General features: G+C 42.1%; 1 protein-coding gene across 1 annotated transcript; it reads left to right on the top strand.

The window, feature by feature from the left end:
• The first annotated feature begins 252 nt into the window (after positions 1 to 252).
• On the top strand, positions 253 to 19561 carry sparc (secreted protein, acidic, cysteine-rich (osteonectin)). The gene is made up of 10 exons (XM_037078087.1): positions 253 to 391; positions 10263 to 10328; positions 10781 to 10834; positions 12174 to 12273; positions 13749 to 13870; positions 14122 to 14242; positions 16279 to 16412; positions 17194 to 17342; positions 17877 to 18025; positions 19105 to 19561. The coding sequence occupies exons 2-10, from the start codon at positions 10272 to 10274 to the stop codon at positions 19131 to 19133; spliced, it is 915 nt and encodes a 304-aa protein (XP_036933982.1). The 5' UTR covers positions 253 to 391; positions 10263 to 10271; the 3' UTR covers positions 19134 to 19561.
• The last annotated feature ends 3574 nt before the right edge of the window (positions 19562 to 23135 follow it).

Raw genomic sequence — 23135 nt, 5'->3', positions numbered from 1 at the left:
TTAACTGTTAACAGTTTACAGTAAATGGTACAGTCATGTTTGAAACATTCTCAGTAAAATCCCTGAAAAGACCAAAAGACCACTCTCTGTTTCCAAGAAGCAGGAAGCTCTGCACGTCCATGTGACATACGCTCTGTCTGCATGGACATCAAGAAACCTTTTTTTCTCCAGACTGGGTTAAAGCAGGAGCAGAGAGTTAACATGAAGCCCCACCTCCCAGAGGCAGGGAGGGGGCAATGGGAGGCTTGAGTGAAGGGAGGAGGGGGCTGCATCCAAACTGGGACGTCCCACTGGAAATGTCAACGGTGTGAAGCGGTGAGGTATTCAGATCGTCCCGGGCCCCGCACACTGCTGACTTCTCTTCTGGTGTCCCTGCTCTGCAAAGCTAAAGGTAAGAGCTCTCACTCTGCTCGATATCTCCTGACTGTTTATCACGTGACGCTGGTCTGGAGTCAGAAGACTTTAGTCTGTGAGATCTGTTGGTGGAGAGAGCAGCAAAGCTCTGCAGGAACTTACTGACTACTTTAGTTTTACAGTCTTTTTGTGCTGAAGTAAAAGTTTGCTGAAGTTGAACTTTTCAATGCAGATCTACAGTAAATTCACATTTCTTTGTCAGCTGCAAAAAATCTACTTAAATATGCTGCTTATTTTTCTGCCAGCATGACTGAAGTAAACAAAGTGGCAAAAACTTTTCTAATCAAACTTTCCCTCACAAAAGTGTTACCTGCAATAATCTCAAAAACTCAATCCAGTATTGTATATTTCACACTTCACTATCTGCAGCAGGTTCTCCACCAACTGCATGTAACGCTGTCAGTGGTACATTCTCAATTTTCCACCCACCTTCCCACTATTTAAACTGATTTTAAAATGACTAACATCTGGTTTAAAAGGTATACGCTGTGGCCTCAAACCTCCGCGAACAATCTCCTCTGTGATTACTGCTCAAACAGCTGTGAGGAAAATAACTCCCTACAGGTGAAAGAGCTGTGATTATGAGGATTCATTCTCTGTGGAGGTATTGTGTGCCACATCGGCAACAGGAGGAGAGGGAGGAGGAGGAGGGGACTGTGGCTGAGAGCTCAGGGGAGGAGGGGGATGCAGACACAGGCTGATATCCTGCTTAATTTAAAGGGAAAAAAAGAAACTTAGGGTCAATATTCTACTGTCAAATAATCAGTTTTTAAACCAATTCTGTGTCAGGGTTTGGAGTCTCTTTAGTTTTTGGAGAATTCTTTTTTTTTTAATGGAAAGTAACAGGCCAGAAACAAAGAAAACTAGGAAAAGAGAAAGAAAGAAAGGAGAGCAGAGGAGGAGGAGAAGGAGGAGGAGTGGGGGTGGATGGGATTCCAACAGCGGCCCGATGGGAGCATTTCTCCGACAAATATGTCTCCCTTTCTCCCTCTCCTCATCCCTCTGTGACTCCCCCTCCCAGATTACTCCTGTGTAAAGGAATGCGAGTTGCCATAGCGATCAGTTACCAGCTGTTTAAAATGCTCTATTCGTTAGTTCAGATGCCTTCAAGTGTCAGGTCGTCACCCACGGGGAGAGGGATTAGCAGAAAGAGGCCAGAATTCTTGCATACTTTGCGTAATTGTTGGGCTGTTTTTACTTTGGCTTTTAGTTTCAATGGAGAGAAATATGAATTCTACAGAGCACAATGTGTCAGCAGTTTGTGTTTCGCCCTTTCCTGTTTCAATGTGCCAGTTTCCCCGTGCACAAAGCTAGCTCTGTAAAAAAATAGTTTTCTCTGTTTGGTTTGGAACAGCTTGACTGTACTGCACCAAACTCTAAACCTCAATGTCATCTAACATCTTTGGCATGAAGTGGAAGACTGACTTCATCAACCAGCATAAGTGTTGGACCTCACTAATGATGTTGAGGCCGACTGGGTGCAAGTTGCCTTTAAGGGTTGCTTCAGTCCAATTTTGAGGTTATACATCAACCCAGGCATCAGAATACATTTCGGTATGAAGATTTCTGAAAATGTGGAAACTTTTACGTTTCTTCAGGTTAGATTTTCCATTCTGTGTTGTGACAACACTGTGCTTACAGTCTGGTCAGGTGTAAGGACGAAACCCACTTGGTTGAGGTTTGGAAAAGATCACGTTACCGGCTTAAAATACCACAATTTGTGTCTGCAAATATGGCTAGAAATGTCCCAAAGTCTTAAAAATATTCAGTGGCTTCACGCTTACAAATGTTGAAAAGCAGTCTTGTACAGTTGTCTCTGGCCTGGTAGTCTTCATGCCTATTATATGTCCACACGCCTCATAAAAAAATATTCAGTGGTTTCAGTCTTGCCAATGCTGATTCTAACCAATCACTTGGGTTAAGTCAAATCATTTAAGTACATTAATAAGTAAATAACTGGACTGGCTGGAGATCATGTTTTGGTCTGCTTTTGTCAGCTGGAAAATGTCACAACATCTTGTGTGAAATCTTTAGTGGTTTCATGCTAACAAATATTTACTTGTCGTCTCCGACAGTGATCTCCCACTTGCCAGCCTTCCTGCCCTCCTGAGAAGGGCAACTATTTCATTTTTGTGGCTTAAAGCAACCGGTTTGATCTCTTCAGACACAGCTGCAAAATGTCCCATTTTATTAGATACATCCAGTGGTATGACGCTTAAAAACATTGGGCTCCATACAGATTCCTCCTGGCAGGAAAACACTTTCCACTCCCCAATCTCACCGTCGCTGTCTTTCAATTCTAAACGAAGTCCTTGTTTCCGCGTTTGTCACACCTGTCGAGGATTTTTCCAAGCCACCTTTTGGGGGACTGAGGGACACTGTGTCTGCTTTAGTATGCATGAAGTAGAGACAGAGCGTCTCTGGCTGCCTAATTGTTGAGGTGGCAAGTCTGGACCGAAGTGGGAGGAGGAGGACGGAGGGGAGGGGAGAGGAGGGGACGGGTAGAGGCGTTGGAGCTGAGGATGCAGGAAAATACCAGGCCAGTTTGGCAATCTCGAGAAAAACTCTAATCCCCCGACAGGAGGGAGGGATTGTGCTGCTGTCGGGCTCGACGTGGAGAAGAAAAACCTGGAGTTTACTGTCAGCAAGGAGAAACAAAGAGACGAAAAGAGAAAGACAGGAAGACAGAGAGAGAGAGACAACGAATACAAAGAGACGAAGAAGAGAAGACAGATTATGAAGTGTTCATTTATGGAAGTAACTCATTGAGTATCTTTCTCTAGGTAGCGCTTTTTCCTTTGTCTATTCAGTCATTCCAGCTCTAGTGCTGTTCATGTCAAACCAGCCTGACTTGCTGGCTTGCTGCCACAGTGACCATAAAGTCGGTGCCTTCTGGCCTCTTACAGTGTTCATTAAACAAGAAGACTGAGACAGGTCGCTGCAGATGACAGAAGTAATATCAACGGAGGATCTTCATCGAGGAGACTTCCACTGATAACATCTGAAAACAAGGATTTTCGGTTACTGAGCCTTTATCTTTCCAAAGAGGCAGAGAGAAAGCAGTTCCAGAGTATTAACAGAAACAACTGTGACAAAGAGAAGGCACAATGTATCTGACTTTTATTTTGCAGAGACAATATTTTCAGCCTCAAACCACAATCGAGAACTGGAAGAGGTGAAAAAACATTACCTTTCTGAAGAAACCGGCGCAGAACAAAGTGTCCTTCATTAAATTTTGTGGAAATACACAAACAGAGGATCAGTCCTGATGAAGGGAAAGGGGGAGGAGGGAGTCAAAGAGGTCAGGTGACAAGAAAAACTCAGGTTACATATATCCTGACTTTTCTCCTCGTCTTGTTTGTGCTCTTTGTGCTCAGAGTTTCCTGAGCGATCGGGGTGACTGGCGGTTCTCTCTGAAACTGCTCTTTGTCCAGGAAATCCTCAAGGAGTTCCCCTCCGTGATCTCTAGAGAGACACTGAGTTTGTCAGGTGTCTTGTTGCCAGGTGCAATAATCCTTGCCTTTAGTTTTGTTTCAGGCAGGTGATGTTAAAAACAAGACAGACAACAAGCAGTTAAGCAAAATATAAATACACTAAATTCAACCAATAAAAGACAGTTGGTACAGCTGTAAAACCTTGGACATATCTGTGGTTTGTAGAAACCTTCTAACATTATATCCTGCAGACTGGGCTTCTTTTTAAGCCATAACGACAAACAACAGTGTGATTTCGTTTCCCCAGACGTGTTGCTGCACGAGTAAACGCTGATAAGACTCCAAACTGATACCTCTTGTTTTTCCCCCAATACTCAACCACCATGAAGTCTGAAGTGTAATCGGAGCTGAAAAGTGACCACTGAGGGACTAAAACCCTGCTGTTACCTGACGAACTCAGACATCAACCCAAAAATTGCATATAGCTGAAGACGATACTGGTTCCTGTCCTGTTCAATGACATATAGTCTGGTTAGGGTTTGGGAACAAAAACAGCTTGATGAGGGTTAGGAAAGATCATGATTATGATTAAAACGTCTGGTTCTGTCTCCACAAACACAGCTGGAAAATATCCTGATGTCTTGTTAAAAACATCTCAGTGGTTTCTGTCTTGACTACCTAAGACACAGTCACAGTGACAGAAGTTGAAACACAGTCTTGAACAGTGGTCTCTCACTTAGCAGACATCTTCATCGGCAGTTATGCCACTGCCGTCCCCTCCTGACATGCAAGTCAGCCCACGTGCATTTAATATGAACATGATATGACAAGCATGAAGGAAGACAATCAATCCTCAGATCTTCATCTTATGCAGCAGTGATATGATCCCATACCTCCTGATGCATTAAAACAACATTTCATAAACCTGAGATTTTCAAGGTATTTCATCAACTAGGATCTTCCTCCTTCACATAATCCACTCTGTCTGCAGAGTTTAATATCAGCAGAGGAAATCACTGTTCATTCTCAGAGGGGCTTTTTTTAACTTCGTATTTGCCTCGCCAGCTCTTTGCATGCCAGTGTTGTTTGTCAGCACTGTTTGGTGGCCGACAGGCTGCTACAGGTTGTTTTTCCAGCCCTCCAAATCTGCCTGTTATATCACCAGGGAGACGAAGCAAGAATCCCTCCCTTTAAAGAGCATCTGAAGCAGAAAGAGACTGAGAAGACAGATATTAGTGAGTGAGTGAGGCAGATGTCTGTATTAGCAGTGGTTCCAGCACAGGTTGTTTTCCTCCGTAGTGAGTTTACACTTGCTTACCTAACTAACCTCCCAAATTAAATACATTGAGGAGAAAAAGGGCCCCTTTATGAGCCTGAAGTTTCCCTTTTAGCCTCGGCCCTGTTTGATTATGAGAGCAGCTTTCCAAATAAAATAATTTGTTTTGCTGTTACGTCAGTCCGTCCGGCCTCCTCCTTCCTGCCGAGCGGAGCCGAGCGGCTCTCTGACCAAACAGGAATATGTTAAAGCGGACATATGATGGGAACACCGCGTCCCTCCAAATCAAATACTCACCCCACACCTTCTGGAGATGAGACCGTTTTTTTTATTTTCTCCCTTAAGCTCTCGCTCTCAGCGTGTGTCAGAAGTTCTTTTTTATGAAACTTCCTGTCAGCAGCAACACCTTTTTTTCCCCCTTTTAACTCAGCTTGACAGAGAAGTTTCCTTGTGTGCAGGTTATTTAGAGACGTCACTGTCTGCGTCCACTGCCAGCGTTTCTGTATTTTTCCACATCCAAGCCTGCTCATGACTTCTCATCTCTGGACCTTCATGAACAGTGGTCGCCATTGTTAAAGTCCAGGCTTGACTCTGAAATAAGCACTGAGGGATATTTGGAACAAAACAATCCAACAGTATAATGTTATAATGATTCTTCTCCAAAATGATTCTCTCTCGCTTAAAGGAGCAGTTCTTGTTCTACCCTCACCTTCCTGCAATCACGATCTTGTTGTCTTCTACCATCTATGGTAGTAGACACCCACATCAAAACAGACGGGCAGATCTGTGATGTATTTTTTTAGATGAGCAAAGCTTAGAAAAAATTAAAAGAATAGCTGCTGTATTACCCACAATATGTTTATAAGTTTGTAGTTGAAAGTTTACAACAGGACGATAAAAATACCATACAATTGATTTGTGGTTGCTGAAAGAGGAAGTGCAACAGCAATATAAAATATATCAGGACACGCAAACAAACAAAAACAAATCTTCTTTCAGCCGTGATATGTTTTTTCCAAGTGGTGACAAGACTTAAAGGGACACAGAGCACAACACAACACAACACAACACAACACAACACAACACATTACGCTACAGCTCAACCAAGAAGGACGCCATTAATGTTCACAAGCACCAGCCTCTTGTCCATGAGCAGATGAGCAGACAATGATGTCGAGTTGTATCAAATGCATGTTTTTGTTCTTCGATAACAATCGAGTTCTCTCTCTAAAGAGGGCAGACATCTTAACAGATATCTCCCAGATAACTCACATCAAAACCAACTAAAGGGTGAACTATCCCTTTAAAGATTTTTATTAAACAACACTCAGTATTAATGTCTGATACAGGAAATGCAATATTCATTTGGACACTCCCGCGTAAGTCTACAGTGTCAGCTAATCCTTGTAGTTGCTGTGATAAAGTGTATCACTGCAAGCGGACATGACTCGCCTGTCAGATTGGAAACTTGTACAAACTTGCTCCAAAGAAAGAATGCTACATCGTCTACAGCTGCCCCACTCCTCATTTCACTACATTCAGTCACTTCTGAACGTGCTTGCTGACTATTCTGAGACTGTCAAGCATTAAAAAAAAAAAAACACGCCTGCAGGCGAGCAATTCATATTTCTTTGTTGTCCAAATGACAGAACGTTCTCGAGTCGCTCGAGGGCTCGTCAAACAACAGACGTCAACACCCTCCACTTCTGCATGTCGGCCGAGTGCAAACTTTCCCCTTTTCACTGCATCTGTCCAAACATGTTGCCCTATTCAGTGGCATCGTGTCGAGAGGCCTTCCTGCGTTCTTTAGGACACCTGGCAACCAGCCAAGCGAAGTGTTCCTCCACCCCCAAAATGTCAAGCTCACTTTCCCTCAAAGCGATTTTTTTGACAGCCGTGGCATTCATGTTCTCAACTCATAACTGATGCTCATGTTGGAAGGAAAAAGTGGGCAATTTTTTTTCCCAAAGTTTAATTTTAATAGTTCAATTTTATTGCTGATTTAAACCTGCTGCCGTCTTATCCGAGGTGCAGGAATTCCAACCATCCCCAACGCTGTTTAGCAAATCTTATTATCCCTGCTGATCTCCTGCAGCATCCGGTATATTGTACAAACTGTGTCAGCTCACATCAGTCCTATCGCCCCTGCATGAGGAATTTTCCACCCTGCAAAGGTCTGGCCAGTTCTTCTTGATATCAAGCCAGAAAATCAGAACATAAAGGAAACGGGATGAATGAAATAACAGTAAAAACTTTGATCTCAACAGTCGGCCTCCTGAGACACTTAAACTCACCCGTATCTATACCATACGTCCTTTGATGGCAGCAGGACAGAGATGGTTTCTGGATGTCTGGCACAGACGGCTCACTTCATGGAGGTGCTGAGGGAGATAACTAATGGAGAGAGGAGAGAGGAAGACCAAGCAATGCCATGCTCCATTACCAAACAAAGAAGCCCTTTTTTAGTCCTTCAGATGAGACGTGATGAAGGAAGAGAGGCAGGGACGGAGAGATCGCTCTCAGTCCAAATGAATGGATGCTCAGACAATCAGATGGAGAGGGGAGGAGGGAAGATAGACAGATAGGAGACTCATCGAGACTCTGCTCTCACGGCAGCCAGATATCACAGGAAATTTGTTTCTTTAGAGTTAAAAACATGTTTTCCATGATATTAGACGAAAATTGTCTAATATCGCATCTAGACTTTTTAGTTTTGGTTTTCATGCATGGTAAAACAAAAAAAACATGACCAACATCTCCCCAAAACAGAACTCGATCATGCAAAAAGTAGATAGAACTTTTTATCTACAAACATGGATCGCACTGCTTTGAGCTGAATGTAGTTAGGCATAACAATGCTAGCATTGAAGAAATTGGAGTTCCGAGTTGGTCATAAATTAAAGTGCTGGAACAAAAGATTCAGTCATTATCTCCTCCTCCTCATGCTGATGGAAAGTGGAGTGAAGTTTTGTAGTGCTCAAAACTTTTCTGGAGCTTCACACACTAATCTTCCCTCTCTTTTAGCTCAGTTTAATGACTCCTTAGAGAAATATCTGACTCTTCTGCTGCTAAATGCTCCACTAAGTCTCTAACTGTGTCAGTGGTGTAGTTGTGTAGTTGTTTCACTGGACCTGGGGACAAACTTCATGTCCTTTACAAGATGAATCATTAGATGACTTATAGCCCAGTGATGGCAGATTGATTTGAAAAGAGGTTATCATATCCTTTTTAAAGATGAAATCTTCACTGTTGCTGCTGCGCTTAAAGCTTAGCTGTCTGAAGTGTCTGCACAGGCTCTACAGCGTGTCAAGGTTGTAAATAACTTCTTTCCAAATCAATTTGGGCTCTTGGGGCCTCTGGAGACTTGGATTACACCGGATGAGCTGTATGGAGCCATTTTCTGTTTTCATTTTTCACGCTGCAACACTGTTTTAATGTGAAGCTCTAGAAATGTTTTGTGGACTATGAAACAGACAGTCCCATTAGGAACTGAACCTTCCTCCACCTTCAGCCTACTAGAATCTCACATCACGGTCAGATTGGTACAGATTTCTCATCAGATTATAAATGTAAATATGTGTTTAAGATGTATTAAAAGTATGTTTTCCAAATGGAGGCCTGGTGGAAATATGAAGAGTGAAAAAGCCTGAGTTGCTGGAAAAATGCTGATGCATACAGGAGCTGCTTACAGCACAGCGATAAGTTGACCCAGTCTGTTTTTGTGCAATCAGCTACTGTTCTTGCTCTGATTTACGCTCCAGAACGAGTGAAAATCCCTTTCAGCGGCTGAGATGATGTTCTGGGAGCCACAGCCACAGACAATTTCATCCCGACGTGCCAGTAAACACAGCACACACTGAGGGTTTTGTTTGGGAACTGGAAAGCTTCCATTAGTCTGTCGAGGGAGTTGTGTTACATGTTGTGTCCAGATGCTTTTGTTGTCTGCAGGGACTCATGAGAGCAAGGCCGGTTATTGTTGAGACGTTATCACCTCGGATTCAGATTCTCACTGGTCTCATTGATCCTGGCTCATTAGCTTGTATGCATTAAAAAACTCCTACTCATACATTCAGCAGTAGCTGATTCTTTCTTTCTTTCTTTTCTAAAAACTACTACATTATTATATACTACCTCTACTAAGAAGAAGGGGTAAGTTACAAAGTAATTTAAAAAAAACAAAACATTTTAAATAACTTAGTTTAGTGATTCAGTTTCACTTATCACTGTCGTCTTCTGTGAAGCTTTGATGGTTATAAACTACGAGGCTGATCAATTATTTTCCAGAAGTTGATAAGAAATTAATATCTTAAGATTTTGTACATTGACATGATCAATACATTTGTTATAATTCAGAATTGTGTTGTTTATTGTTTTTTAAACCTAAAAACCAAAGGCTGAGTTTAGTATCCAGGTGTTCCTCAAAGAACCCTTGTAGGTGCAGAGAATCCTAATTTGTTTTCCCTTTAAGACAAAACACGCTCAATAAAATCAACTCACGTGTTAAAGTTAGGGACAATATTCAGCAGCTGAGATTCAGTTAAAGGGAACCCAGGCACCAGAATAAGTGTTTGAAAAATATGTTTCTGCAAACCTGAAAAATCTCCTGTTTTTAAGTTCCAGTATTTAACTTAATAAAATAACAAAATAACTCAGAAAATGCCTCAGTGATGTCATGTAACCGCTTATCCCTTTCCATGGGGTCACAGGGTGTTGCTGCTGGAGCCAATCCCAGCCTTGTCTCAGGGCGAGGGCAGGGTACTCCCTGGATAAGTCGCCAGCTCATCGCAGGGCCCTCACTGATGAGCAATGTGGGGTTCAGTATCTTGCTCAAAGACACTTCAACATGCAGCCCAGCCTTGCCCAGACCCGGGATTTGAACTAGCAACCTTTTGATCACTAGTCGACCTGCTCTACCCGCTGAGCTACAGCCGCCCTCAATGGTTTCTAAAATTAGCAAATGGCGGTCGCTTGGCCATGGATGTGCATATCAATTGCACTCAATCAAGAATATTCTATGAAAATGACAACAAAGGAAACATAAACTAGATACGAGTTGATGTGTCTTTGCTCAATATAATAATCATTACTGCTTGAGAGAATATGATTGGCTCACGTGTCGCTCTGTTTCCTCTCCACAGACTTTGAAGATGAGGGTGTGGATCGTCTTTGTGCTGTGCCTGGCTGGCCACGCCATGGCTGCTCCTGTAAGTTATACTGTGTGTGTGTGTGTGTGTGTGTGTGTGTGTATGTGTGTGTGTGTGTGTGTGTGTGTGTGGTCTACTTTATGATGCTGTTCCTCTCTTTGTGTGTGTTTCCTCCTTTCTCCTTTCCTGTCTGATCATCGGTTCACGTGAGAGAGTTTCCATGTTTGCTTTGTGTGTGTGTGTGTCCCTGATAACTGTGTTTCTTTACCCGACTGCCGCTCCTGTGTGTATCTCCATTAGGGCGTGTGTGATCTTATTGCATGTGTGTGCTGAAGAAAACGTTGCTTTCCTTCATCAAAGTGCTCCCCTGAGTTTTCACGTGCATCAAGATTCAAAGGCTGTGTGCTGTCTGCCTCTAACTTCCTACACTCTAGTTGTTTTTTTGTTGTTTTTTTCCACAAGTGTGTGTTCATGTACTGGAGTTATAATGGTTTAATGTGTGTGTGTCCCAGACTGAGGAGGAGGTCATCGTGGAAGAGCCAGTGACTGAGGAGCCAGTTGTTGAGGTAAATCCAGATGTTCATCCTGTTTAGACAACACAAATATTTCCCTACAAGCCTTGAAACATCTGCAGTTAGGCACACTAAAGACCTTGAATAATTAATCAGTCAAAGAACAATTACAGAAATGCAAGAACAGAGATCTTTGGGGGTCACAATTGACTTGGTGTGTGAAATGATTTTAAAAATAGGCCAAAGTAAGAGTATTTGCAAGGCTCTGTTTCATCTGTAGGCACTGATTCTGGACGACTACAAATACTTCCCCTCACGTCTGAGTTTGATTTGGCGTCTGTGTTGTGTTTCCTGTCCAAGCAGCTGCTCACAGAGATGATCTGGTCTGGGATGGAGCTTTGGGTTTCTCAAAGAAGTTCAGTAGTATTTACTCACGTGACAGCGTTGGCTTCTCGTGTGAGCCCCCAGAAGCCTAAACAGAACGGAGTCATCAGAGAATAATTGAAAACTAAATGCGAGCAGTGGAGGTTGAATAAAACAGAAAGCGCTGTTTATCACACCATTTGTAAGGAGAGCGGGATGGTGTGTTTTGCAGGTGACGTGGAGCGTTTGTGTCTGGTGTTTGTTTGTTTCACCTGGGCTTGTTGAGTCAATGGTGGACATCCTGAGGTTGGATATTTGGCAAAATCTCATAATTCTGCTCATTAAATTCCACCCAGATCTGTTTATTACCTCGGAGGCTTCTGACCATTCTTTCTCAAAAAACAGACGGGGATGAAAACATGAAATCCTTCCAGCTCCCTCCACGATTTTTGCCTTAATCGGAGACAAACATCCGTTTATTGAGAAAGAGTTCACTCCTTTGTCCTCCTTTGTCCTGTTCTAAAGACAACTAACAGAATATCCCCGTATAAAACGGCTGGACCAAGCATTCATGTGAACGTTTTATCATTTCCTGCTCCAGAGGTCCAGCGGGACCAGAGATCCCACAGCTGTTAATTTTAGCCTGCCAGCCAGTCGGGAAGCCATTACGTTCTTCATGGCTTCACCACATGTGGACCCAGCTGCTTGTTATTGTTGGATATTATGGTCTTGCTGCTCCCAGACTCTGTTTGGCCTGCAGGGAGGAACCTTCTTTAGTGGTGATGTTTCAACTTCTTTTTTTCAGGAAAGCCAGGGTTCGGTTTAAGTGGACGGCATGCAAAAAATAGACTGTTGCACGGACATCGTCTGCAAGGCCAAAATGAGAGAGAGAGAGAGAGAGAGAGAGAAAAAAAAAAACTCTTTAATTCTCTGATCACTTTTGATCCCATGTGATAAGAAATTCCTCTGCATGTGACTCATGAAGCTTAAGCGGCTTACCGTCTGACCTCTGACCTCTGTTGTTCTCCAGGAGATCGAGGTGGGGGCCAACCCAGTGCAGGTCGAGGTCGGAGAGTTTGACGAGGCCATTGAGATCGTTGAAGATGTTGTTGAAGAAGTCGCTGCTGAGAGTAAGTTCACAAAAACACACAAAGGAACTTGTGATAACACTGCAGTGACTCACTTCTGTTCCCAGAAGGTTTGTCTTTATCTAACCATAACCACTGCATGTCTAATGCTGTTCCAAATCTTATCCTCAGAGGAAAGGTGGAGCCAAAAATGAAAATTCAGTCTTTATCGTTTCACTTCAGTGAAGTTTTGTTGGCCACAAAATATTTCTGGAGCAGCACGGCGTCGCAGCATTCTCCTGAACAGCTGAAGGAGCTGGGGACCTGTTTTGAATCGAAAAAAAAAAAGATACTTTGATACTTTGTTCACAAGTTGGTTGGACAGACAAACACGAGTCCACCTGAATGATCTTCACATTTTTCTAATCCTATATGTATGTATTTGTCATATCCATTAGTCTAATGAACATGTTTTACTCTTGCTTCTTATTGTCAATGCTCTCTTTTTTTATGTATATTTTTTGTGTCACTTTCTCTATTTTGTGACCTTTCTGTTGTGGAAGGAGCAACCATCTTCATTAAAACTTAAGTCGAGACCTGTGAAAAATGTTGTATCTATGACATCACGGTGCAGTAATGCACACACTGTCACTCAAACGACAATCTGAACCCAGAGCTCCGTAAATCCTCCAGATTTAGAAGTGTCTTTGACTGCAGATTTAAAATGTGTCAGGTTTGTGCGACTCCTCTGACAATATTTGATTTAGCTGTTGGGCTGCTCTGCCCTCCAGCTACAGAATCTGCATTTCAACGTTTGGTGAAGCCTCGGTCTCAGCAAATCAAACAGCCATAATAACAGACTGCTTCATCCTGCGAGCAGACGGCTGTAATTACGCGTTCCACCCAGCTTAAAGAGGCAGTGACGGAGCCGCAGGCAGCACCAGCGGCACGAAAACAGGCCAAGTGTACAAAGTGTACAGACTGAGATGTTTAGGTTTACTCAACTGATTTACATCAGCCAGAAGAAGCAAATACCAGAAGACGTGTCCCCCTCTTCAGCTGTATCTACTCATGCAGATAGAGTTATAGTATAGTGTAATATAATAAATCTAAAAACTACAGAATGAAATATACAACTGTTTGGATTTTGCAGTCAGAGATATTTGCACACATTTCAGGCCAATATAAAGCTCTACAGTCTCTTAGCTGAAAGTTCCCCTTAAAGTGCAGAAACTAAGCTACAACGCCCCTCTGCTCGGCGCCACACGTCCAACAGTTTGCTTTGTGTCTTTAACTTCAATATCAGCACTTTTCCACAACTTCTGCTGTTTTTCCATGAGCCGCATTTCAGGACGACAGTTTCCTTCTTTACCCAAACGGCGGCCAAAGTCAGACACACACTCGTTGATGACAGCTTTCCTTGGCCATTCAGTCATTAATCCTCTGAAATATGAATGATTTCATTTGAGTTTTCTGCACCGAAGAACTGGAAAGTGTTTGCGAGCCTGAATCAGCTCACGGCGTCTGTCTCTTCGCAGATCCCTGCCTGAACCACCACTGCAAGAAGGGCAAAGTGTGCGAGGTGGATGAGAGCAACACCCCCATGTGTGTGTGCCAGGACCCCACCACCTGCCCCGCTGCTGAGGGAGAGTTCGAGCACGTGAGTGTTATAAAAAAACAATCAGCCGGACGTCTCTTTAAGCTTCGCGTTGAAACTCAAACCCTGATATCAATACATCTGTGGCAGGTACCGGCTGATAATATTGGCCAACTGATCTATGGGTTTCAGTTTAAAGCAGAGGCACTAATCTCTGTCCTCAGAGCTCAGAACTAAATATGCACCAGGCTCGTATAATACAGCCGATAAGAAGCTCAGAGCTGTGAGAACTCACCTGGGTTTCTCCTTCTCAGGTTTGCGGCACCGACAACAAGACCTACGACACCTCCTGCCACTTCTTCGCCACCAAGTGCACCCTGGAGGGAACCAAGAAGGGCCACAAGCTGCACCTCGACTACATCGGAGCCTGCAAAAGTGAGCACTCGCACTCTGCTCCGAACGCTCAGTCGGAGACTCGCGGCAAATGATTCCACTGCCTGTGACTCAGTGCTCAAAGGTTTTAGATGGAGATGGAGTCTGAAAATGAAATGAATAGTCCAGCTGTAATTCAAGCCGGGAGTCTCATGAAATGAGTCATGCCTCATAAAAGGCAGTTTGGTAGAAGACGCATCGTCTCACAGCACCTCTCCAGTGTTCGATCAGAACTATCCCGACGCAGAACTGATCTACAAACTGAAACCAGTAAGAGGTCAGCAAAATAATCACATTAAAACTGTGATTATTACATCTGAGCGAGTTATTCTAAGCAGTCTTGAGCCATTGAGTAAATATGTTTTTTGGAGAGTGTGCTGCCTTCACTCTGGACACGCCCGTCCTCCCTGGGGACAGATGTTAATGTTGGCTGTGGGGAAAATGCCTCTTTAATCAAATGATACGCAAAAATCTGCACTTCAGAACTGGAAAGGCCATTATATGTTTGCTTTTATTTTCACAGTTTTGAGGTTGAGGTGTAAACACATCCTGGAGTGTTTTCACTGGTTATGAACCAGTCTCAATTCAATGCTGCTACAGTCATGATGCCTCTATATGATCTATATGTTTATAGTTATTCACTGGGTCAGATTCTGACTTTTTCTTGTTGGATAAATTCAAATGATTTTTTATGGTGCAGAACTGCTTGCTTGCTTTCAAAACAAATGCTCACGTGAGCAGAAGTGAGCGTTACAGCAGGAGGGCGGAGGTGCTCATAGCACTTTTGTCCACAGGGGCCTCCAGAATCAACAACATGAAAGTTCCTTGTAACAGCTTTAATGTAGGCTGCAGAGAGAAATGCCTCTTTCGCCACTTCACTCTTAAAAGAGGCAGGAAAAAAAAAAAACTCATCTCATAAGTAAAACCGTTACAGAAATTAAACAACTGAAATATTTAGACTGTCACCACGAGTTGCTGGACACACATAATTTGTGTACATCACTGAATAGTAGAACATGAATCCCGTGCTAAGGACAGGCTTCCTGGACAGACTCTAACAAAGAAAGAAAGAAGAAAGTGAAATAAGTACATCACTTAATTTGTGTGCTTCAGCTGGATTTGATCTCCTTATCTTCAGCCTCCGTTTATGATTTATGTTGTTTTTTTATGTAGTTCTGTCCTACATTTCGTTGTGACATCATGTGGTTTGTGTTAGTTCACTCTGGAGGATCAGGCTGCGGCTGCAGTGTTTAGTTCCCTCTCGTTCGCGTGATAATCTGAGCTGAGCTCGGCTGCTCGCGCTCAGCGTCGACACTCTGTGACCAATGGGCTGCAGCTCAGCCACGGGAGGATCTGTCCAAACACGCCAGCTACATTTTCTTCCACTGTTCCAACTGACACATCACACACACACGCACACTCTGTAAGGAGATGAGTCAGGCCAGAAGGGTTCAAATGGAGATCAAGGTGTTGTTCAGTACAGCAGAACAACACAGGATGCAGGTTTTGATTTGGGGACACGTGACTGGTGGAACATTTTGATGCAGATTACTTGTTGCTGGATGTCGTTGCACTTTCATTTTGCATGAAAGCTTAAGATGAGCTTTTTCACAGTGCAGTGGGTGTAATAGTACTTTAAGTGTCACACAATGTGGGAATTTGACGATGAGTTACGCTTTGTAATGAATGGTTAAAGCAACAATCTAAAGTCGATAATTCTATTAACAAAAAAGTCAGTTTGGGGAGTTGCTGTTTTGTTGAAATATTTCCTGCTGGACAAGAGGTCACTTATATCTGCTTTATTTTGGAGGAGAAAAAAAAATATATTATACCACCTATCATCAGTTGTCAGGTATCATTAAATGCCATAAATGCTGGTTTTGCACGCCTCAGGTGAACTATGAATCCCACATCAAACTAAACAATGCAGTCAATCAAGATGTCATGATTCCTCTTGCGTGGACGTGCAGGTGTGAGGTTGTTCTGTCATCCTGAATTAAAGCTAAAGTCCGTTGTTATTTCTTGTTTCCTCCTCGCAGTGATCGAGCCCTGCATGGACAGCGAGCTGAAGGAGTTCCCCCTGCGTATGAGGGACTGGCTGAAGAACGTTCTGGTGACTCTGTACGAGCGCGACGAGGACAACAACCTGCTGACCGAGAAGCAGAAGCTCAGGGTGAGTCGTCACTGTGGTGAAAGACTGTACAAGGTTTAAGGTTTAACTGTGGATCGGTATGTTTGATACGTCATCAGGGCTTAAAGTAACTCAGGTGTACACAACTTTGTCGTTCCTCTTGGGAACACGGAAACACTAGGAGAGCTTGTGTACCTCCCAGAGGTTTAGGATCTGCTCTTGTTAATGCTGCACATTTTTAAGCTACACTTGAGCTGGGGAAACATTTTACAACACAGAGCGGCTAATTCCCTCTGAACAATCGTACATTTAACAGACAGCAAAGTGAGCTTTAAATGTGCTCTGTCAAACAGTAGATGTTGTGTTTAAAGCTGTGAGGGAGGGACCAGCCTCACAGGCTGCCTTATAAAGGTATGAGAGGCACATTCACACACAAAAGGAAGTTCTTTAGAGGAGAAATAAAATATTCATGTCACAAATCACAAGTTTACAAGAGGATTACGTGAAACAAGAGAGGAGGGAAGGAGCTGAAAAACACTGGGGACAGGGCAGAGCTAACAAGGTGATGTGAGACAGATGTGGGGGGAACATCAGGCAGGGGAACAACACAGGTGAGCAGGAAGACAGAAGGAGACGGGAAGTGGAAAGCATCAAATGACACACGCGGATGTAATCTACAAAATAAAACAGGAAATAACTGAACCAAAGACCCCAAAGAGTCACACTGAGTAAATGTTCAAATGAGTGAGAAAAAAGACAGAGAGAGGTTGTCAAGTTAACATCTTTATGACACAATGTGGACTGTGTCCGCGTGATCTTTCAGGTGAAGAAGATCTACGAGAACGAGAAGAGGCTGCAGGCTGGCGAGCACTCTCTGGACCTGCTGGCTCACGACTTCGAGAAGAACTACAACATGTACATCTTCCCCGTCCACTGGCAGTTCGGCCAGCTCGACCAGCACCCCGTCGACGGGTACGTAGACACAGAATTATTCTGCTTCCACAGCTACTTTGAAATATATGTAGAAAGTTGGGAGTTATTTTGGACCAGATCCAATTTATATTCCACCATTTAAGGTCTTTAAACTAAAATACCCGTGCGGCTCAGGCAGTGGTCGAGCTCCTGGCAGACCGAGAGCTGGATTGGTTTCCTGTGTGGATGATGCAGCTTGTGATCTCACTCCACAGCAGCTGCAGACAGAAGCTGATGGATCCAACAGCTTCAACAGCTGCTCCTTCACTTTATAACTAGTTATTACTGAACAGTGATGATGTGGCAATAGCATTACTACAAAACTAATTACAATGTGCATGGAAATAATGCAAGTTTTTACCATTGTGAGGACAGTAAAAGAGTTAACAAAGGTGTGATGGCAGTCGGTGGTTGGATGATCATGGAATAATTATTTCATGCTCGCAGGGAAAGAAGCCTATTTTATAGATATTTACAGAGTTTTAGAAAAGTTTCTGTCCTCATCCTTTTGTCTTTGTGTGTGTTTGCCTGCAGATACCTGACCCACACAGAGCTCTCCCCCCTGCGCGCTCCTCTCATCCCCATGGAGCACTGCACCACCCGCTTCTTCGAGGAGTGCGACGCCGACAGCGACAAATACATCGCCCTGGAGGAGTGGGCCGCATGCTTCGGCATCAAGGAGCGTGAGTATCAACCGTATAGATGAAGATAATCACCCCAAAACATTTTTAAAAATATGTCTGCTTACATTAATTGACAACTATTTTGGTCGCTGATGAGTCAGTTTGATCAGTTCAAAACAAAAGTCAAAAACAACAAAAATCAAAATTCTCCTTTCCCAGCTTGTTAAATGTGAATATCTTCTGGTTTTTCTCCTCCTCTATGGCAGTGAACAGAACAGCTCTGGTGTGTGGACCTAAAATAACTGATTAATCTACAATGAAAACAAACATTCGTTGCAGCCTTAATACAATCACTATCTTTGGAAACTAATCTTGAAATGAAATGCCAGTCTTGTACCTTAAGCAAAAATGAAGCTTGCAGCACTTAAATACCATTAAAACAGTCCCAGATGAGCTGTAAGTACCTCACATACTTTTCACTATTTTAGCTGTCAAGATTTCTAGAAAATAAGAGAGAGAGAGAAAATAAGAGAGGTTCATTATTTGGTTCTAAATAATCATTCATTTTGTCTAAAAAATGTCAAAAAAAAGTGAACAAATATCCCAAGGTTACTCCTTCAAATGGGTTATTTTGTCAAAAAACTGAAAGATATTCAATATTCTATGATAAAAATGGAGAAAGACCTTGATAATTTTTGGATTTTTTTTACCCAATAAATGACTTGAGTAACTGTTTAATAATCATAATTGTATGTCTATGTTTTGTTAAATCTTTAATACAGCACTGTTTAGGTTCTTAGAACTCCACAGTCTGAACCACTAGCTGCACGGCTAACTGAGCTAACATGCTCGTTCATTAGGAGCAGATAGTGGTTACCATGCTGACTCCTATGTTGCTCGATTATGAATTCTACAGGTTTGACGTTCTGATCAACATGGTGTTTACACCGTTAGTACAGGAGGTTTAGACTGAGGCTAGCTGGTTAGCATGCTAACTTGAGTAGATATCTGCAACACAGTGCACCAAACTCATAATGTCACGTTCTTCATATTATTTCAGCTATATTTAAAACTTTTTTCTAACATACCATGTCTTTAATCTGTGCTGATGATGTTTTCGTGTGTATGTGTGTTTTCAGAGGACGTGGACAACGACCTCATCATCTAAGCTCCTCAGCAGCAGCAGCAGCAGTATGACAACTCCTAGTCGCTACTAACGGGACGAGGTGCTGATCCCTAAGTTAAAAAAAAAAAAAAAAAAGTCACAGTAAAGGTGCTAATTGCAAAATATTTTTTGGGGATTTTTTTTTTTTTTAAATAATGAGCTTTCCTACCTATACCACTAAAAAAAAGGTTACAAAAGAGAAAAGTGCACAGTCTGTACTAACATCACATCTCTTGTTTGTTGAAGAAAACACCCAGTATAGAAAACTAAAGACCTCTGATGTAAATGTATGTTGTTGACGGTATTATATATATGCTATGATTTGTTCAGGGTTTTAATTGGAGACCAATTTGCAACGTTTTCATGAGGAGACAAAACTGTAAAGTGGAAAATAAAGTTTCTAAATAAATGCTCCCTCCGCTTGCTTTCTACATCAGTTAGTTTTTGCACTCTTTTGGTGGCTTTGGTGACTCATTTTTGTCATTTTGTGTATTTTGGTTTTTTTTGACTACTACTTTAAAAGTTGTTCATTTTTATTTTCCATACAGAGTCAGTGTCCCGGACGAGGACACGCGTGTACTGATATATGAAACAATAAAGAGGATATATTGTTTGGACCTTGAACGAGAGGAAAAATCTCGCAGGCTGAGAGTTTTTCTCATAATTAACATGTTTCTACTGACACTGAGAGCACGACACAACTCTTTCCATCAATAAAAGATTATGAAAAGATTTGGAAATCTCTGCATGCATTCATATCTGCGTTTCTTTTCCTCTGCTCGGGAATTTTTGTTGAGATGATCTGACGTGGGATCAGCGAGGCTCAATGAGTCATTTTGTTTACAAGCAAGACTTAACAAGGTTTCATAGTTGACAGAGAACGTCACATTTTTATCAGTCTCGGAGTTGAAATATCAGAAGTCTCTCGTCTCATCTTTTTTTTTTTTTTTTTTCTAAATCAAATGTTTCTGAATGCTGTCTTTGTGCAGCAGTAAACCTTTTTCTCGTGAGTCCAGTTGGAGACCAAACAAGCCCCTTCTGTCTGTTTTCTTCTTTGGTTCTTTACTCAAGTGTGCTAAAACCTGGTGTTCTTTGTCTATGAGGGTGATAAGCAACATGTTGAGTTTTCTCTGCTGTCATGCCTGTGATGCCTGAAATGCGGATGTTGCAAAGCTCACAGAGCGGTCACCAAAGTGTATGAAGATGCTTTTGTGGTTTACTACCGCTAAATCTAAATTGAGGACTTCAGTTTTGTTTGTTTGTTCAGGCAGCACATCAGCTGCCTCAAGAAAATAACTATTAATATACAATGTGAGGCAAAAATGAACACGTTAATGGGAATTCCGATTGTGTGTTAGCATCAAGCCAATGGACCAAGTGCTTGTTTCCTAAAATCAAGTCAGGAATCAGGAAGAAAAAACGATATGATGTTCAGAAATCTCCGTTCGAACTAAAATCAGTCATCAAGTTCACAGCAGAGTTAAAGTATTGTTAAAGGATTACTATGCAGGATTTTCCTCAAAAACTAGATATTGACTCCCACTCAGCATTTATGAGAAGTGTGCAGTGATGTCTCTATCTGCTTTTATTTTCATGTTTTCATGTTCTGCTTACTTTGTTGTGTTTTCTTACATTTCTGGGCGTAAAGAATTCTGGAGAATGGCTTAACTCCACAATCTGAGAGTGAGACTCAACAAATATCCAAGATGTCTCATTTTGGAATGACTTGTTTACACGGACCGTCAAATCCTACATAATTTGCCTTGAAGATGTTGGCTTCCAGTGCTGAAACGCCTCACAACATAACAGGCTTGAATTTTTTTATTTTATCTGCTCTTAAAAAGCTCTTCTTTTAAACTTTTTTCAGTAATTATGAGAACATTTGCCCGTTGTTGAGGTACCAGAGAAAGACTCCATAAGCCTAATAGACGGACTAAATAAAATAAAACTGTTTCTAATCAGGCAGAAAGTGAAGACATCCGTGTGGATGTGCTATAAAATAAATTCATAATATAATAAGGATAACAAAACAAGGAGATCAAGCCTAATCTGGCTGAAATAAGCTGCTGGTTCTGTGCTGGAGTTCAAACAGGTGCTTTTATGCATTTTCCAACACAAAAATACACTCAAAGTGCGTTTAAAACACTGGAAGATACTACAATACTTTGTGGCTTTAAAATCAGCCAAACACTGAAAAAAGATGAGACCGCCCACATGAAAAAGATTTAGAGAATCATAAATGTCACACAGCGAACCCTTTGTCGGCTTTGTATATAAACATACAGTATTTATGTATTTATTCTCACAAGGCCTACCGCAGCCTAAAGAAAACATGAAGGAGCCATAAAATAAGGCAAAGTGAACCACAAGAACCTTCAGTAAAAACAAAGCATGTACTGTAAATAATGAGGTCTGTGCTCGGAGCTGCTCGTGGTCCCCTGGGAGACCGGAGAGGGAGATCTGAGCACCCTGTTACCATCCCCACCCGTTCATCCAGACTCCAGTGTCAAGAATGTGAAACAACAGCCGAGCCTCGTCCACAAAGCCGGAGTCCCTCCTCTCAGCTGAGGGGGAGAGGGAGAGGGGGGAGAGGGGGGAGAGGGCGGCTGTGCCACTGTAATCTGATACAGTTTTTTTTTCTAAGATAAGTGATTCTTCCAGTTGCTTCTGGAAGTGTTTAGTACTCCGTTCTGCAGGGATCAGTGACCATGAAGAGACACATTTCACTCCATGATTTGTATTTCATGCAATTCAGTCAAACACAAACACACCACATTTATTACAGGCACATTATTTTCTGATCAGAGGATGTTTTCAAAATCACAGGTCAGATATTTTAAAGACAACTGGATGTGGATTTTTTTACTTTCATCACACATTCACTGACTTCTTTTGTTTCTATTGTTTTGGCTGAATTCAGAAAATGTTACAATATTGATCTCCTCATCTATTCTAGAGTAAAAATATGCTAATTATGCAGGGCCCTAGTTTGTATACAGTCAGTTGATGGATGCTGTGGGCCATTTTTTGTTTTACAGCAAAATAGTGTTGCAATAAACTGAAGTAGATGGGGTCTTGTATAAATACATTTTTTTTAAAAAAACATCAACAAATGCATAAAATGGCTCCATACAGCTCGTCCAACACAATTCAAGTCTCCTTTTTTAAACGGAAATCTTCACTGTAGCTGCTAATCTAAAAGCCTGAAGTGGGTTATGAAGAGGTTATGATTCCCAGCTAAGTGGGAGAGGTTATAAGTCCCCAGCTACCCAGTTGTAAGGGAGAAGTTTGCAAACCTCACAGTTGCAAATGATGACTGAATTTTCTTGTTTGGGTGAATAGTCCCTTTAACATGTGACTGTTTTCATGTCGGTGCACGCAGATGGGGAAGAAAACACTTGTCAGAATCAGATCAAACATTTCATGCAGCTGGCATTTCAACACTGTCCAGAAAAATGAATTAAAATGGGCCCATAACAAGATGACATGCTGATATAAACCATGGGATCTGGTTGAGAGCTTAAGGAAACCCAGTAAGTGGACCTCGAATGTGAACATATTGTGCCTTTTTCCCTTTTTTTTGCATTGAGCCTTTAATTTAAAATTTGCCAATATACAGTAGACGAACGAATGTATGACGAATGTACATTGAATTTTCTCTTCTCCTTTCTGACACAAATCTCAGTGAAAACAATAGCACAGACTCAGTGTCTTATACTTTAATAAATAATTAGCATAATTTGATGAGTCATTCGCTTTAATTAAATCAGTTAATCCACCGAATAAACTTTTGTCGCCCCCAGGCGGTGAAATGTCTTTGGTGCACCGTCAGCTTTGACACAAAAAAAACGGTAGACGCCAGCCGGTAAAACCATCACATCTTCAACCATCACTGCAACGTGATTGGCCATACTAAGAAAACCAGGTAGCGACAGAACCTTTTGTGACTGGCTATGATGAGGTGCCCCTGCAGTAGCGCTTATACGATTGGTGGATGCGTCACAT

The sequence above is a fragment of the Acanthopagrus latus genome, chromosome 18 (assembly GCF_904848185.1).
Source record: "Acanthopagrus latus isolate v.2019 chromosome 18, fAcaLat1.1, whole genome shotgun sequence".
Classification (NCBI taxonomy): Eukaryota; Metazoa; Chordata; class Actinopteri; order Spariformes; family Sparidae; genus Acanthopagrus; species Acanthopagrus latus.
Note: the sequence above shows the minus strand (reverse complement) of the source record. Positions and strands in the feature narration are given on the sequence as shown.

Bases quoted from the DNA above. Each gene is read 5' to 3' on its own strand.
- sparc (XM_037078087.1), top strand. From the start codon at position 10,272: ATGAGGGTGTGGATCGTCTTTGTGCTGTGCCTGGCTGGCCACGCCATG. The intron at 12,274-13,748 runs GTAAGTTCACAA...GTCTCTTCGCAG, and splicing joins TGAAGAAGTCGCTGCTGAGA to ATCCCTGCCTGAACCACCAC. The intron at 18,026-19,104 runs GTGAGTATCAAC...GTGTGTTTTCAG, and splicing joins ATGCTTCGGCATCAAGGAGC to AGGACGTGGACAACGACCTC.